Source organism: Gallinula chloropus (genome assembly GCF_964237585.1).
Source record: "Gallinula chloropus genome assembly, chromosome: Z".
NCBI classification, from domain to species: Eukaryota; Metazoa; Chordata; class Aves; order Gruiformes; family Rallidae; genus Gallinula; species Gallinula chloropus.
In genome coordinates this window covers 60,746,603-60,760,297 of record NC_140089.1, presented here as the reverse complement: position 1 = coordinate 60,760,297, position 13,695 = coordinate 60,746,603, and the positions used below count along the sequence as shown (strand labels likewise).

Genomic DNA, 13,695 nt, shown 5'->3' with positions numbered 1-13,695 from the left:
TATGCTTGTATTAATGGGAAGTTTTCACTAGACCCTTATTCTCAGGACTAAGCTCTGATTCTTACCATACATATAGAACAAAATACATATCTTATGCATGTAGATGCATAGTGTTCTAGCACAAAAGGACACGCATTAGCATTTTGGATAGCATCTGATCTTGCACGGCATTTTCTTCTCTGGTTGTTACTTTAAAAGCCTTGAATATGTAAAAGCTATTGGCTTTGCAAGAGCAAAATCTCAGCAAGGTGTAGTGCATCATCAGGTGCAGCCCTCACAGGTCCTTTGCCCCCCCAGATTTGTTTCAAGAATGTTTTCCCAGTCCTATTTCTTCCTCTCCTCCTTTGTGGGTGGGCTGAGCTACACGCTTACTGACCTCTGCAGAGGGATAATGAAGTCCCCCCTTGCCTCAAGCAAGCTTATGTATTCCAAGGGACATTCTTGCCCCAAAATACAGACCTGTCAGAATTAGTGAACTTTGTCTGAGCCAGGTAAAACAGGTCTGGCTTTGATGCACCAGAGGCTACTCCTGTGAGTGGTGAGTTTAACGCACTCAGTGTTACAGACAAGTGGGCTTGGTTTATACAGTAGACAGAGGTATGTGAACTGCTATGTATGATGCATTGCAGCCATCACTCTTTCATCTTTTGCTTTTTTCCTTCTGAAAGAATTTTGCAAGAGTGAAAATGCAGGTGACCATGTCACTAGCCTCTCTGGTTGGAAAATCACCCGAGTTTAATGAGGAATTCCTTCGTCGGTCTTTACGAACCATCCTAGCCTATGCTGAGGAAGATGCGGATATGCAGGCGACTCCATTTCCCATTCAGGTCAAATCTTTTATGATATCTGTGGCTTTTATCAGGACCATTCTCACGGGAGTGTACTTGGAGGAAATCTAAGCTCTTGATATTCCAAAGCAGTGAAAATAAAGATGTGGGGGTTATTGTATGAGTTTATTTCTAACACAACAATAAGTGGGGAAGAAGTGGAGAGCATAATTCTATAGAATAAACTTAAGAAGTTCCATTGAAGTCACATTACAGGAGAATTATTTCTTAGCTTTGTGTACAACAACTTTCTTCTAGAACCCAGCAGGAGCTGTACTCTGTAAGACGGAATTTGATTCACGATGTTTTCAGACAAGTAGCATCATGGAAACTTCTCTCCCTTTGTTATTTCACAAGGCAGCAGCAGCAATAATGAAAAACACTTGAGACAATTGTCAGTTGCTTTGCTAAAAATCTTGCACTAACTCAGCTTGTGCTGAACACTTACAGAAACATCAGCTTTGTTATCAGATCACAGGTCAACTAAAACTGAACTCTATTAACACATAGGTTTGGATATTTTTTCATTCAGAAATAGACAGATCAAAGTGTTCCAGCTAATTTTGATTAATTAAAATATGTGTTTAAGATTTACTATGTCAGCAGTCTTTACTGCATTGAATACAGTTAGGAAAAAATAACTTGTATTTAGTCCCTTTGGTAAGAGCAACTACAAGAAAGTACTATCATCTGGTGCAAATGTTGTTATTTTTCTAGAAGGAAAAAGTAAACACCTGAGAAATGCGTGTTGATCTTTGTATCACTGCAGGTAGAGGAGCTGCTGTGTAATCTGAATAGCATCCTGTCAGATACAGTGAAAATGAGGGAATTTCAGGAAGATCCAGAGATGCTTATGGATCTCATGTACAGGTGAATCTGTTTAGAATTATTACTTAAGAAAACTCTGTAGTTAAGAGAGTACGAGAACTGTGTGATTTAGGAACAAGCTGCAGACAAACCCTCTAGCTGTCCTGGTCGCATACATTCCCACTTTAGCTCAGTTGAACTGTCACAGAGCACCCAGGCTGCTGGAGTGAATATATTGCAGTGGAGCAACTGGGAAGCAGGCATAGACTTGGGCAAGGATGAGAGTCGGGGACTGATGAACACTGAAGAGCCTTCGGTTCAGCAGTTTTACTCTACTCACAGCCTCTGTGTGTCCTGCTTACCCCTGCCTAATCATTTCTTCTGCCCCGTGCAAATCATACAGAATAAAGGCAGATGTGTCTTTTTCCATACAACCCAGTTGGAGAATTATGAATGTTCTTTCTATTCACACCCCCTTTCTGCTCTGTGTTGCTAGAATTGCCAAAGGATACCAGACATCGCCAGACTTGAGGCTGACTTGGCTGCAGAACATGGCAGAGAAGCACACTAAGAGGAAGTGCTACACAGAAGCAGCCATGTGCCTGGTCCATGCTGCAGCATTGGTGGCAGAGTACCTCAGCATGCTTGAAGATCGAAACTACCTCCCAGTGGGCAGTGTCAGCTTTCAGGTAAGAAAAGGATCCTAAGCTCTGACAGCACAAAGCTGGGATGGCCTGTTCTGCTGGTAGCAGAGTAGAAGTGCATGCATGAGAAGGAAATGTTACAATGTCAGAGTATCTATCACCACTCTTGGTAGATTTGTTCTGGTGACTTAGGCTTACAGATGAGAACTACTACTTTAGTATCTGGCTGTCTCTAGCTTCTATTTCCAGCAGATGGATGCCGTAATCTCTTGTTTGTGAAGTAGAACCCCTCTATTATCACATGCATTTTCCTCAGGCTGGTACTTACCAATCATAACAGACACATCTTCCAAACTTCTTATAATCTAGGTAATTGGAAGTATTCAGTTCTTTTATCATGTTCTCCAGTTCTTTGCCTCTTTTCCAATTAGTAACCAACACCCTTTTGATTTACAAATAAAATAATCACCATAGTCTATATGCAGTCACATCAGAGTCAAGTTAAAATGTCCATAAATTCTTTAAGCCTAGGAAGTGTCTGTCAATCTATGTCTCCAAAGACACCACCATTTCTTTTGGCATTATTGAGCTTTCTATTCAGTAATATATTGATCTTTTCCAGTGTTTTCTTTCATTTTGTTTTCCACCCTTTTTCAGCCATTCTTTTCTACATCACATAGATGAAAGCGTAACTCTCTGTTAGAGTTAGGTATTTTGAAGTGTAGGTATTTTATACTTATTTTATACTTAAAAGATTGCACAGTTTTCGGTATCTTTACCTGAAGTGATTTCACATGCAAAATCAATTATTTTACTGAGCCTTTTTTCTTCACACATTATCAAAAATAGAAATGGCTGAACCCTTAAAATATTCCCATATGTTGATGATTCCTCCTTTATTCTCTAATTATTGGAAATATTTTGCAGAATCAATCAGATGTTGTATAGACATCTACTGTTTGGGCATTATTGCCTTTACATTGTAATCTCCTTAAAAGTATTAGGTTTCTGTAGTCTGGTGTCAAATCAGATTATTTACAATACCTTTAATTTTTTCTTTAGTAAAATTTTGTATCAGTATTTCCCACCACTTTGTCCTGGATGCAGACTCATAAACATACCGCTATCTACTCATCTTGTTTACTTTTAAAAACATGTGGTCTCCAAAGCATATTTCCTCCTCTGGAACTTACCCAGTTTTCTAAAACTTATGGTAACTCTGTCTTGCTTAGCTTTTTTTAACTGTTGAGGAGCACTTGTTATGGTCCAAATGATTTTGAAATGGCTAACACTAATAGTGGGTGCATTCATCTTGATATAACCATACCACCTGGAGAGTGGGGGAGGTCCCTTCAGAATAGTAAACTGCTGTGGTTTAACCACCTCAAGCATCCTGCAGCCACTCCATCGCTCACCCCAACCCCCAGCAGAAATGGGGAGAGAATCAGAAGACTGAAATCTCCTAAATTGAGATGAAGACAGTTTAAAGGTAAAGCAAAAGCTGAGCACATGAGCAAAGCAAGACAAGGAATTCATTCACCAATTCCCATGGGCAGGCAGGTGTTCAGTGATAATTGCTGATGATACACATGGTAACATGTGTATTGCCTTTGTTATACAGGGGACATATAAAATTCTTCAATATGAAAGGTAAATCCAGGCAAAAGGTGAGTGAGGCATGTCCACTTTGCAAAGACCATGAAAGCACAAGGCTTGTCATGAAGGTCCTCTACTGCTAGAGTCTGGGGGCTGTAAAATATAGAAACAGATGCCTGACATAGTTATCCAGATTTAAAGGCAAAGAAGAGATAATTGGTGTCTGTGGCTTTCTTAGTTATTTTCATAAATAAATCACTCCTCTGGCCTCTTTTCCCTTTGCTACAAAATAGAAAAAGGCACCAAAGGCCACGTGCCATTCTGTAAAAACAGTCCTTAATTGCTGCTGTTACAGAAAGGGAAGCCAGAAATGGAGCTGAATCCATGGATTGTAAAAATTGCCCTAGATATGTGCCAGGGAGGCTAAGTCTGGTTGAAGTCATGCTTCAATAAGACTCTCCTGGTCTCAGCAGGGATAGAGTTAATTTCTTTCTAGCAGCTGGTGTGCTGCTTGGTTTGGGAGTTGCGATGAGATCAGTGCTGATAACATACTGATGTTTTTAGTTGTTGCCAAGTGGTCAACAGCTGCTTAGCAAACTTTCCAGCTTCTCAAATTGACCTGCCCTGACAAGAAGACAAAGGGCCCCCGGGAAACTGGGAGGGGACACCACCAGGACAGCAGACCCAAACTGGACTAAGGATATTTTGTACCATGGGATGTCATACTCAATATATATATAATTGGAGAGGTGGGCCAGGAGGCTGTGCTGCTCAAAAACCAGCTGAGTATTAGTTTCAGGTAGTGATCAACTGTGTTGTGCATCGCTTGTTTCATATATTCTTTTATCATCATTGTCATCATCATCATTGTCATTATTATTATTCTTTACTTTCTGTCTTATTAAACTGTCTTTGTCTCAACCCACATGTTTTTATGGGTTTTTTGTCTTTTTGATCCTCTTCCCCATCCCACTGCAGTGGGAGTGAGTGAAAGGCTGTGTCATTGTTTTAACTGCCTGCTGGCTTTAACTGCAACAGAGACTAGTAGGTAAAAAGTGGTAGCAGTGTGCTAAAACATGCTGCAGGTTTTGACTCTGAAATTCAGACATATTCTTAACTCCTGGGAATGCTGTCCTGAGCTTTGTGCTTACCCTTATAGTAGAGCTTATGTGATGTGCAGACTAGGCACTGTGATGACAGCATGGTTGGAATGAATTTCTCCTATGGAGAAACGAATACACTCACAAAACCTAGGAAAGCCCCCGTGTTGCTAGTGATTTGTGATGCCAATTCTTTATCTGAAATATGGTCAATAGTAACAGCCCTCAGTGTCTCTGCCATTTTATAAAGATGTCTTTAAGGACTCAGCTAGCTAGCCAGCTGGTATCTGTCCTGCACTCAGACAGGTTGTCATTGCCAGTCTCTGCTGACCTGAGACACTATGACACTAATTTAACTCCTTTTAATTACTAGCAAATCGAAGCTTAGAATTTCTGCTGCTGTTGAAAGTTAGATATGCTAGTTCCATACTGAATGTACACATATTTTAATGTTCATTTATGTGAATTTCTGTGCATTATAATTTTTTTAGTATTGACTCTACCCAGTGTCATTTATTCAAAGGGAACCTAAAGAACTGTAGATATGATATTTCATGGTCTAGAATCTCAGTGAGTGACTGACAGTGTGTACTTTTATTTAAACACATAGTAAGATCAGTACCTTTAACAAGAAACAAAGTAAATTCTGCAGTATCAACGTGTAATATGCCAGAGGCTGCAGTCAGAAGCAGCATTCACTTATTGCAGTCTTTACAGCAGTATTGTCTATGTCCTACTTCTCTTCTTCTTGCAAAAGCAAAATGAACTACTTGAAAGTTCAACTTCAATCGGGTGGCAGAACATCTGGGATGCAGATTTGGAATTTCCCACCCCAGGTGCCAGCAGCAGGAAGGGCACATGGCAACCCATGTGGCATCTGTGGCATCAGAGATTGAGCTTGTTGCAGCTCCATGGAAATCCAGCCACCAGAGGTGGGGTGCAGGTTGTCTGCAGGAGTCTGCCTTCTAAACATAAGGCGAGAAACAAAGGTTAGGATTCTTGTAGCAAAACTCCTGATCCACCATCTGCAGAGATTTATGATGTTACATGTGCTTCTAAATGGAATTTAACTGCATATCCCCTGACTGCAATTGTATAATCTCATTCCTCTTGCTGTCATGTAAATAATTTGAAACTGTTTCTGCCTCAATCTTTATCATAGACTATTGATCTAGGTTTCTGATTTTATCCTCTGATGTATTTTAGAACATTTCATCCAATGTGCTGGAGGAATCTGCTGTTTCAGATGACGTTTTGTCTCCAGATGAAGATGGTATATGTTCTGGAAGGTATTTTTCAGAAAGTGGCCTGGTAGGGCTGTTGGAACAAGCAGCAGAGCTCTTGAGTACGGTGAGTGAGGGACAAAATCTCTGGGAGATGGAGTGGGGATATCTGGGCCAGATTCATAGCTTATTTTCCTGCACATAAGGAAACAAAGTCTTCTTACTGATAAACCAGGCTCCACAGATCTGCCCCACTGCAAAAAACAAGAGGCAGAGATACATCTTACGGTTGACCCAGCTCTGCCACAGCCAGCTTGGCTAAAATAGGCTTTTCAGGTAGTCTAGCACAGCCACATATCCATCTGTACTGTGCAGATCACAGGCAGCATCAGCAGAGATGGTCTAAGGCATGAACTGAGCCTTTTAGTTGCTTTCTTCGTGGGATAGTGCATTTAAGAAAAAGATCTTGCTTAAACTATGTGTTTTAGAAAGCATCTGAGAGTTACTCCTGTGCTTTTACACAGTATACAACCACCAGCCTCATAATATACATTTACCGTGTTAGAGGCATGATGTTGATATTCAAGTAGCTCATCATATTGTTATAGTGCTAAAGAGGATATATGATTTTGCATCTGTGAAAATATTGTTCGGGTTTCTTTCTTGTTGTCCTGAACCATAAATGCAAAACAAATCAATTTCCTTCTGCTCACTCTCATTTCTAATTCTTCTAGCCCCTAAGTAGAATTCCTGTGCTTTACACAGGAATTTGGGCTGAAGAGCCCAACAGATCAGAAATCCAAATTAGAACCAGTTTGTTGTTTGCAGCTACAGACTACCTATTTACTATTACTAGTTTTTAGAAAGCTAAAACAAATAACATAGAGAACTGGAAGATGAGTACCATAAATCCCCTTTTCATCCAGGCCATTAGTGGAGATCTGTTTTCAGAGTGCATGAAGACTCATTTCTCTTTATTTATTTATTTATTTATTTATTTTTATTTTCCCTCCCAAGGGAGGATTGTATGAAACTGTGAACGAGGTGTACAAAATTGTCATCCCCATACTGGAAGCACATCGAGACTTCAGGAAGCTTACCTTGACACACAGCAAGCTACAGAAGGCCTTTGACAGCATTATTAATAAGGTACTCCTGTGGCAAGGCACTGCTAGCAAAACATATTGCTGGGTTGCACTGTTTGTTTATGACTGGTGATAATAAAACTGTTCATGTGAAATAGATGCATTTCTTCTTTCTAATAAAAGCTTCCATCTGCTTTGGCCTACCTATACAGACTACAATGAAAAGAGGCTCTGTCTTCTCTGTAGGAAAAAGACGAGATTAATGTAAAACTGGTTTAGAGTTACAGAAGAATGGCTGAACAGGCCAAACAGAGTATGAACATGCAGGATTCCACCTGACCACGTCTAACAAAAGCAACTTTATTGTCAGTTAGTTACTGTTTTCAGTTACAAAGCAGAAGAAATACAAAAGCCTAGCTAAATTCTCAGCACTCATATTGACCCTTTTCTTCTCTTTCTTCAGAAGAATCCTATTGCTGAGGATTCAAAATAGTATAAATTAGATATAGTATAAAAATAGTATAAATCAGATTCAAATTAGTATAAATTTTCATTGCAAAATTTTAATTTTGTTAATACATAACTAATGGAATAAAAAATAATAATGTTATTTTGTTTTGCAAATGTCATTTCATGACTACCCAAAATTTTAAGTTAGATTTCATTCAGATGTCCCCTTAATTTGTACGCTTTCCTTTCATGTTTGTACACTTTCCTTCATGTTTCTAATCCATCAGCAGTGATGATACATAGAACTGGCTCTGAAATATGGGAAAATGTAGGATTGGTGGGTTTTCCTATACATCACTTGGGAGAAAAAAAAGGCATGCAAATACTGTAATGTTGACATGAAAAAAAGTAATCGAAAATTTCCTCTTTCCTTTTATCAATTAGGGTCAAAAGCGAATGTTTGGAACTTACTTCCGTGTTGGTTTCTATGGATCAAAATTTGGGGACTTGGATGAACAGGAATTTGTTTATAAGGAGCCTGCAATTACCAAACTTCCAGAGATTTCTCACAGATTAGAGGTAGGGAAAAAATAATTTTGTTAATATGATCTCCAATGTTATGTTATACTCTGTAAGGAAGCCACACACTTCTAACAGTATTCTTGCTATCTAAAAATCAGTAACAAACTGATTTGTACAGATTATTTCCTTTGTATATATCTTTTCCATTGTAGCCCTTTTTTACAGTATAATGATGAAAGTGATCCATTCTCATGAGGCCATGTCCCTTATGGCAGGCCTGTAATACATTGAATTATTTTATTTCAGCATGCCAGTTATTTGCTTTGGTATCTTCTCAGCTTTTTCATGGAACTGCAATGTTCCCTTCTGATCACTTTACCTTTTGTTCTGGGGTTTTTGTGAGCATCTCACCCTGATCTTTGTCAAAAGATGCCTTAACCTGTCCAGTTGCAGTTCACAAAGCAGTATAGTGACTGTACAGAACCCAGAAATTGTCATGGTTACTCCTGTCTCCTAGAGGCATAGAGATCATTAGCACTGTATTAAGGACTAAAAGCACTCCAGGGTAATTCTGTTTCCTTTCAGGGATTTTATGGACAGTGTTTTGGGGAGGATGCTGTAGAAGTGATAAAGGACTCTGCTCCTGTGGACAAAAGAAAGCTGGATCCCAATAAGGTAGGGAAGGTACTACTCACTGTTGAATGATTTGCAACAGAGGAGAAAGGAAGAGATCCCATTGAAACTTCTATACTCAAACATTAAGGCCCAAAAAAACCCCACAACTTGCTGTATTTCTGTCTCCAAGGATGTCCTTAAAGCTTTTGTGAAAGGCTTAGTCTGGTAGCTTGCCAGAGTATGGCAATTAGAAGTTCTGATCTCTGGTCCCAGGGTTAAATTGTGCACCCTCCCAGAGGCAAGTTTTGTCAGCTCTGGAGAAGGAGCCCTGAAGGACTGGCAGCTCTGTGTTCTTCCAGACCATGCCTAGCCAGTGTGAACTATGACCTTCTATGCTTCTTGGTTTATAAAGTATCATAATGATTCCCCCCTCTTTTCTCAGGCATACATCCAAATTACTTTTGTGGAGCCATATTTTGATGAGTACGAGATGAAAGACAGGGTAACCTATTTTGAGAAGAACTTCAACCTCTGTCGGTTCATGTACACTACACCTTTCACTAAGGATGGGCGCCCCAGAGGAGAACTTAGCGAGCAGTACAAGAGAAACACCATCCTAACCACAATGCATGCTTTCCCCTACATCAAGACAAGAATCAATGTCATCCAAAAAGAAGAGGTAATTGGGCTTTAAGGACATATCTAATTTCTCAGGGGTGGAAAGAGTCTCTGGGTGGGAAGGATTTCAAACGCTATGTTTGGCAGGAAAAAAAACCACTGAATTTCTTAGACACATTACTCATAAATAGGAATTACATAGAACAGGCAGACAAATGCAAGTTGGGTATTTACTATGGAGAAGAGAGGATAGCAAGTATGTATTTTTTCTTTTGATTTTGTGGTTGTAATGCTGTGTAGGAGCATGTGTGGAGCTCTGTTTATGCCTGTATTTATAACAGTCTAAACCAGCTCTGAGCTCAATTTAGTTATTTGAGACAGGGGAGCTTTATAAAAGTAAGAAATGCAAAACTATTTCAGACATGAAGTTGGTAACTTAGAAAAATATAATTATTATGCTACTAACATGCAAATAGGGAGTCAGATCTACATCCTATTCTTGCAAATTGTAAGATGTCAAAAAGCTTTGGATGTGATACAGCATCTACCAAGATGCCACTTGGAATCAACCAGTTTTCCTGTGTTTCACAACTACTGATTTTGGCATGAGTGAATGATAGAACTATTGCCAGTTTTAGAGCAGGTCAACTTCATGCATGATTCGGCTAAACAAAGTATCTTTTCTTCCATTTCCATTAGTTTATTTTAACCCCAATTGAAGTTGCTATTGAAGATATGCAAAAGAAAACACAAGAACTAACTGCAGCTACCAATCAAGAACCACCAGATGCCAAAATGCTCCAGATGGTTTTGCAAGGCTCAGTTGGAACCACTGTAAATCAGGTAAGAGATCCAGCTTAACCCAAATTAAGCGTTTCTGCATACTTTTCTCATTTCTCACATGCTTTCTTCCATCTCTTTCACTGGGAGAAGTACACCTAATCATACACATTTAGTCACAATGTGCATTTAAACTGCATCCCTTAATATTTAGTCATTGTATACTGTTCGTTATCTGTGCTTTTGGTGAAAGTGTTCGTGGAAGTGCTCTCTTGGTTGTAGTACAGAAATTCACAGAAGCCTTGTGAATGTATTCAGGGATTTTCCATTTCTTCTCAGACATGTTGACTTCAAGTTGATTCTTGAGGAGTGGGAATATTAATAGCAATTCTGCTGTGGGACCACAAAAAAAAAATCATAATTTCACAGAAAATACATGAAGTCGAGATCTGAGTGTCCCAAAAGAAAGCTGAGATGCAATAAATACACCTGCTAAAAAAAGAGCCAATTAAAAAAAAAATTATAAAAGAATGAATGCATAACTGAGAAAACTTGGCATTAACCCCAATTACCCAGAGTTTCATTTCTTTGCTGAAAGCCTAAATACTTTGAATTTCTCCAGTTTCTTCATGAACCAAAGCCTCTTGTCCAAGGTAACACACTGTTACAAGCTTTGAAAAGCGTGATCCTTTTCTGCGCTGGTCTTACTTGACTCCATTTGAGTCTTGCAAATGCCACACATAGGAGCTGTGTTTCTCTCATGTAATCAGGTTTGAGAGTAGAGTTAGCCCAGCTTTTCTCTGCTCTTTAGAAGTTGACTGTTCTTTTTGTGAGGGGCGAGGAAGAAATAAAAGGAAGACATCATAAAATGTAATGGGCAAAAATTCTGCTTGCCAAAGGAGAAATCGCGGGGAGGGGAGGAAAAATCCATCCTGTGTCAGTGCTTGCTTAGTTTTCTTTCATAATTCCATTCATGAAATAACAAACAGTTTAACCAAACGTGTGGTCTGTTTTCAGGTTAAGCAAGTGTTTTTTGACATTTTCCTGTGTTATTTCTCTAAGGGACCGCTAGAGGTAGCGCAAGTGTTCCTGGCTGAAATTCCAGCAGATCCCAAACTTTATCGGCATCATAACAAGCTGAGATTGTGCTTCAAAGAGTTTATAATGAGGTCAGTAAAATAAAACTGCAAGTCTGAATTGCATCAGTAAAGGAAACAATAGCAATAAGGCAATAATATGACTCTGTAATTAATTATGCCAGGTAGCATCAAGAATCCAGCCATCTCAAGCTTTAGACACTTGGTCCAGACTTGTTAGATGTGCTTCATGGGCAGTGCTATGGTAGGCTTTGCATACCAAATAAGAGCAAATTTTAGCACTTCAAACTAATTATGTAGAAATTCAGATCTTGCATTTGTTTTCCCTTTAAACATTCTACAGAAATGAAACATTTCAGACTAATGCCTTGATTTTCTTTTTAATAAAATGGTCATTTTAGTAGAAAGCTGTTCATAAGAAAATATTTGACCCTGTCAATCAAGTAGAAACACTGGTAGATATATACGGCCTTTGCTTTAGATATGCTTGTAAATCTTAACAAGGATTCTCACATAGCAAGATATTAATCTCCTTAGTCCAAATAAGGCATAATTGCTGAAGGATAAGCTTGAGTGAAATAAAATTGAGCCTAATGCAAAAGACATAGTCTCTACTCTCCACTAGTGTCACTTCATTGTTCACAGTAAGAAGGCAGATAGCTCACTGTTCTGCAGTCACTACATTTATTTTTTATTAGCTCCTCAGTGCATTTCTAATGTCTTAAGAACTAATCATCTCAATTTGTGTGCTTGGAAAAGAGGTTTCTTATTAGTTCATTATTATTTTGGACTTGACAAGTCCAGAGGAGCTGATTCAGATTACCCAAGACAAGATTAGTGAGTTTACCAGAAGTAAGTGATACATCTCATGCCCTTTCTTCTATCCTTTTGCTTAGGTGTGGCGAAGCAGTGGAGAAAAACAAGCGCCTTATTACTGCTGACCAACGGGAATATCAGCAAGAGCTCAGAAAGAACTACGGGAAGCTGAAGGAAAACCTTCGGCCCATGATTGAGAGGAAGATCCCAGAGCTATACAAACCTGTGGTGAAAGTCAATGGTACAAGGTACAGTTGGGGCATGGTTAGCTGTTGTAGCTGTACAAAAATATGCTATTTTTGGAAGGAAGAAAGGCAGTTTTACTGGCAGATAAAACCATGCCATACTACACACTGCCAATTTCATACTTGGTTAAAGAAGTCTTCTGACTTCCACTGGAGCTGAAGGTATTATTAACTGTGTCTCTCAAGCTGCTCACTCCTGGGGTAGGGGGGCTGTCATTTTAATGCATCTTAGAGAAGACTTCCCGATTGCCCTAATGGAAAGATACTGGAAACATCTTGCCATTTCTTCAACATTTGAAGCTAGGTATGTGTTTCTTTTGAGTATTAGCAATGTCGTATTAGCCAGCATGAAGTAAGAGTGATCCTTTCCCTACCATATAACACAATCTGGTTTAGTCCCATGACTGAGACAGAAGAGTCTTAACTTATTAATTTACACTTCTTCACAAAGCCACTGTGTCCAGTGTGTGGTGGGAGCAGAAGAGGGAATATAGCTCTGACCTGCAAACACATAAAATGTTTCAGCTGATGATTTGTTGGCTGCTTCTTTTCACAAGGCAGGTATTTCTTGGATTCCTTTTCATTTGCCAGCTTTATTTATGGATCTATTTCATTGCAGGGAATCTTTTCGTAACCACAGCTTTAGGAAATATGATGCCCAGACTTCTTCACAAAGCACCTAAGGACTAGCTGCTTTGTCAAGGAAAGCTTCATGCTGCAAGCCAGAAGTGATGGGGTATTCAACATCTATGTAATCAGGAATCTCTCAGAAGACAACATGTGAGCTTCCTGGACAGCATGTGGAAAAACATTTGCACAACATCACTAAATGAAAACCAGGGGATGACTCCTAATCAACCACATCTTGTGAGGGATTGGGAAGGAAGGGGATGTGCTTTTTTATTATTTTTAGTTACTTTTGCATACGTTGTAAATAATCACATAATGTGTAGAGGTGAACCATTACTGTAGTTAATGCTATAGGGTCAGTCACCACTAGCTAACAGGTACAGACATGTGCGCAATTGGTTTGAGGTCTTATATGAAACCAAAGAATGTGTCTAAGGTACATTGACAAATTATGTCTGTTTATGGTCTTTTTCCAAGACAGCATATATTCACATACTCTTCGCAATGGAGCACATTCTGCAAGCTAATCAGGTACTTAAATGTTGTCTTAATGAAGAGCGATATAGTCCCCAGCTTAGTGTTTGATGAGCTGAGCTGTAGTAAAGAATAATTTCCTCAGTCAGTTTCTGTCATCAGTTTC

The 13,695-nt window shown here is 39.2% G+C and overlaps 1 protein-coding gene across 1 annotated transcript in view; it reads left to right on the top strand.

The window, feature by feature from the left end:
* The window catches only part of DOCK8 (dedicator of cytokinesis 8), a gene marked incomplete at both ends in the record, with an annotated part of 90,883 nt that extends 77,775 nt beyond the window's left edge, over positions 1-13,108 (top strand). Inside the window, 12 exons of the mRNA XM_084278292.1 lie at positions 669-827; positions 1,597-1,697; positions 2,131-2,323; positions 6,181-6,324; positions 7,215-7,346; positions 8,177-8,311; positions 8,840-8,929; positions 9,312-9,548; positions 10,187-10,330; positions 11,330-11,436; positions 12,261-12,428; positions 13,045-13,108. Of these exons, the coding sequence (XP_084134418.1) occupies positions 669-827; positions 1,597-1,697; positions 2,131-2,323; positions 6,181-6,324; positions 7,215-7,346; positions 8,177-8,311; positions 8,840-8,929; positions 9,312-9,548; positions 10,187-10,330; positions 11,330-11,436; positions 12,261-12,428; positions 13,045-13,108 (1,674 nt within the window). The remainder of the gene's footprint in view (positions 1-668; positions 828-1,596; positions 1,698-2,130; positions 2,324-6,180; positions 6,325-7,214; positions 7,347-8,176; positions 8,312-8,839; positions 8,930-9,311; positions 9,549-10,186; positions 10,331-11,329; positions 11,437-12,260; positions 12,429-13,044) is intronic.
* Between the last annotated feature and the right edge of the window lie 587 nt (positions 13,109-13,695).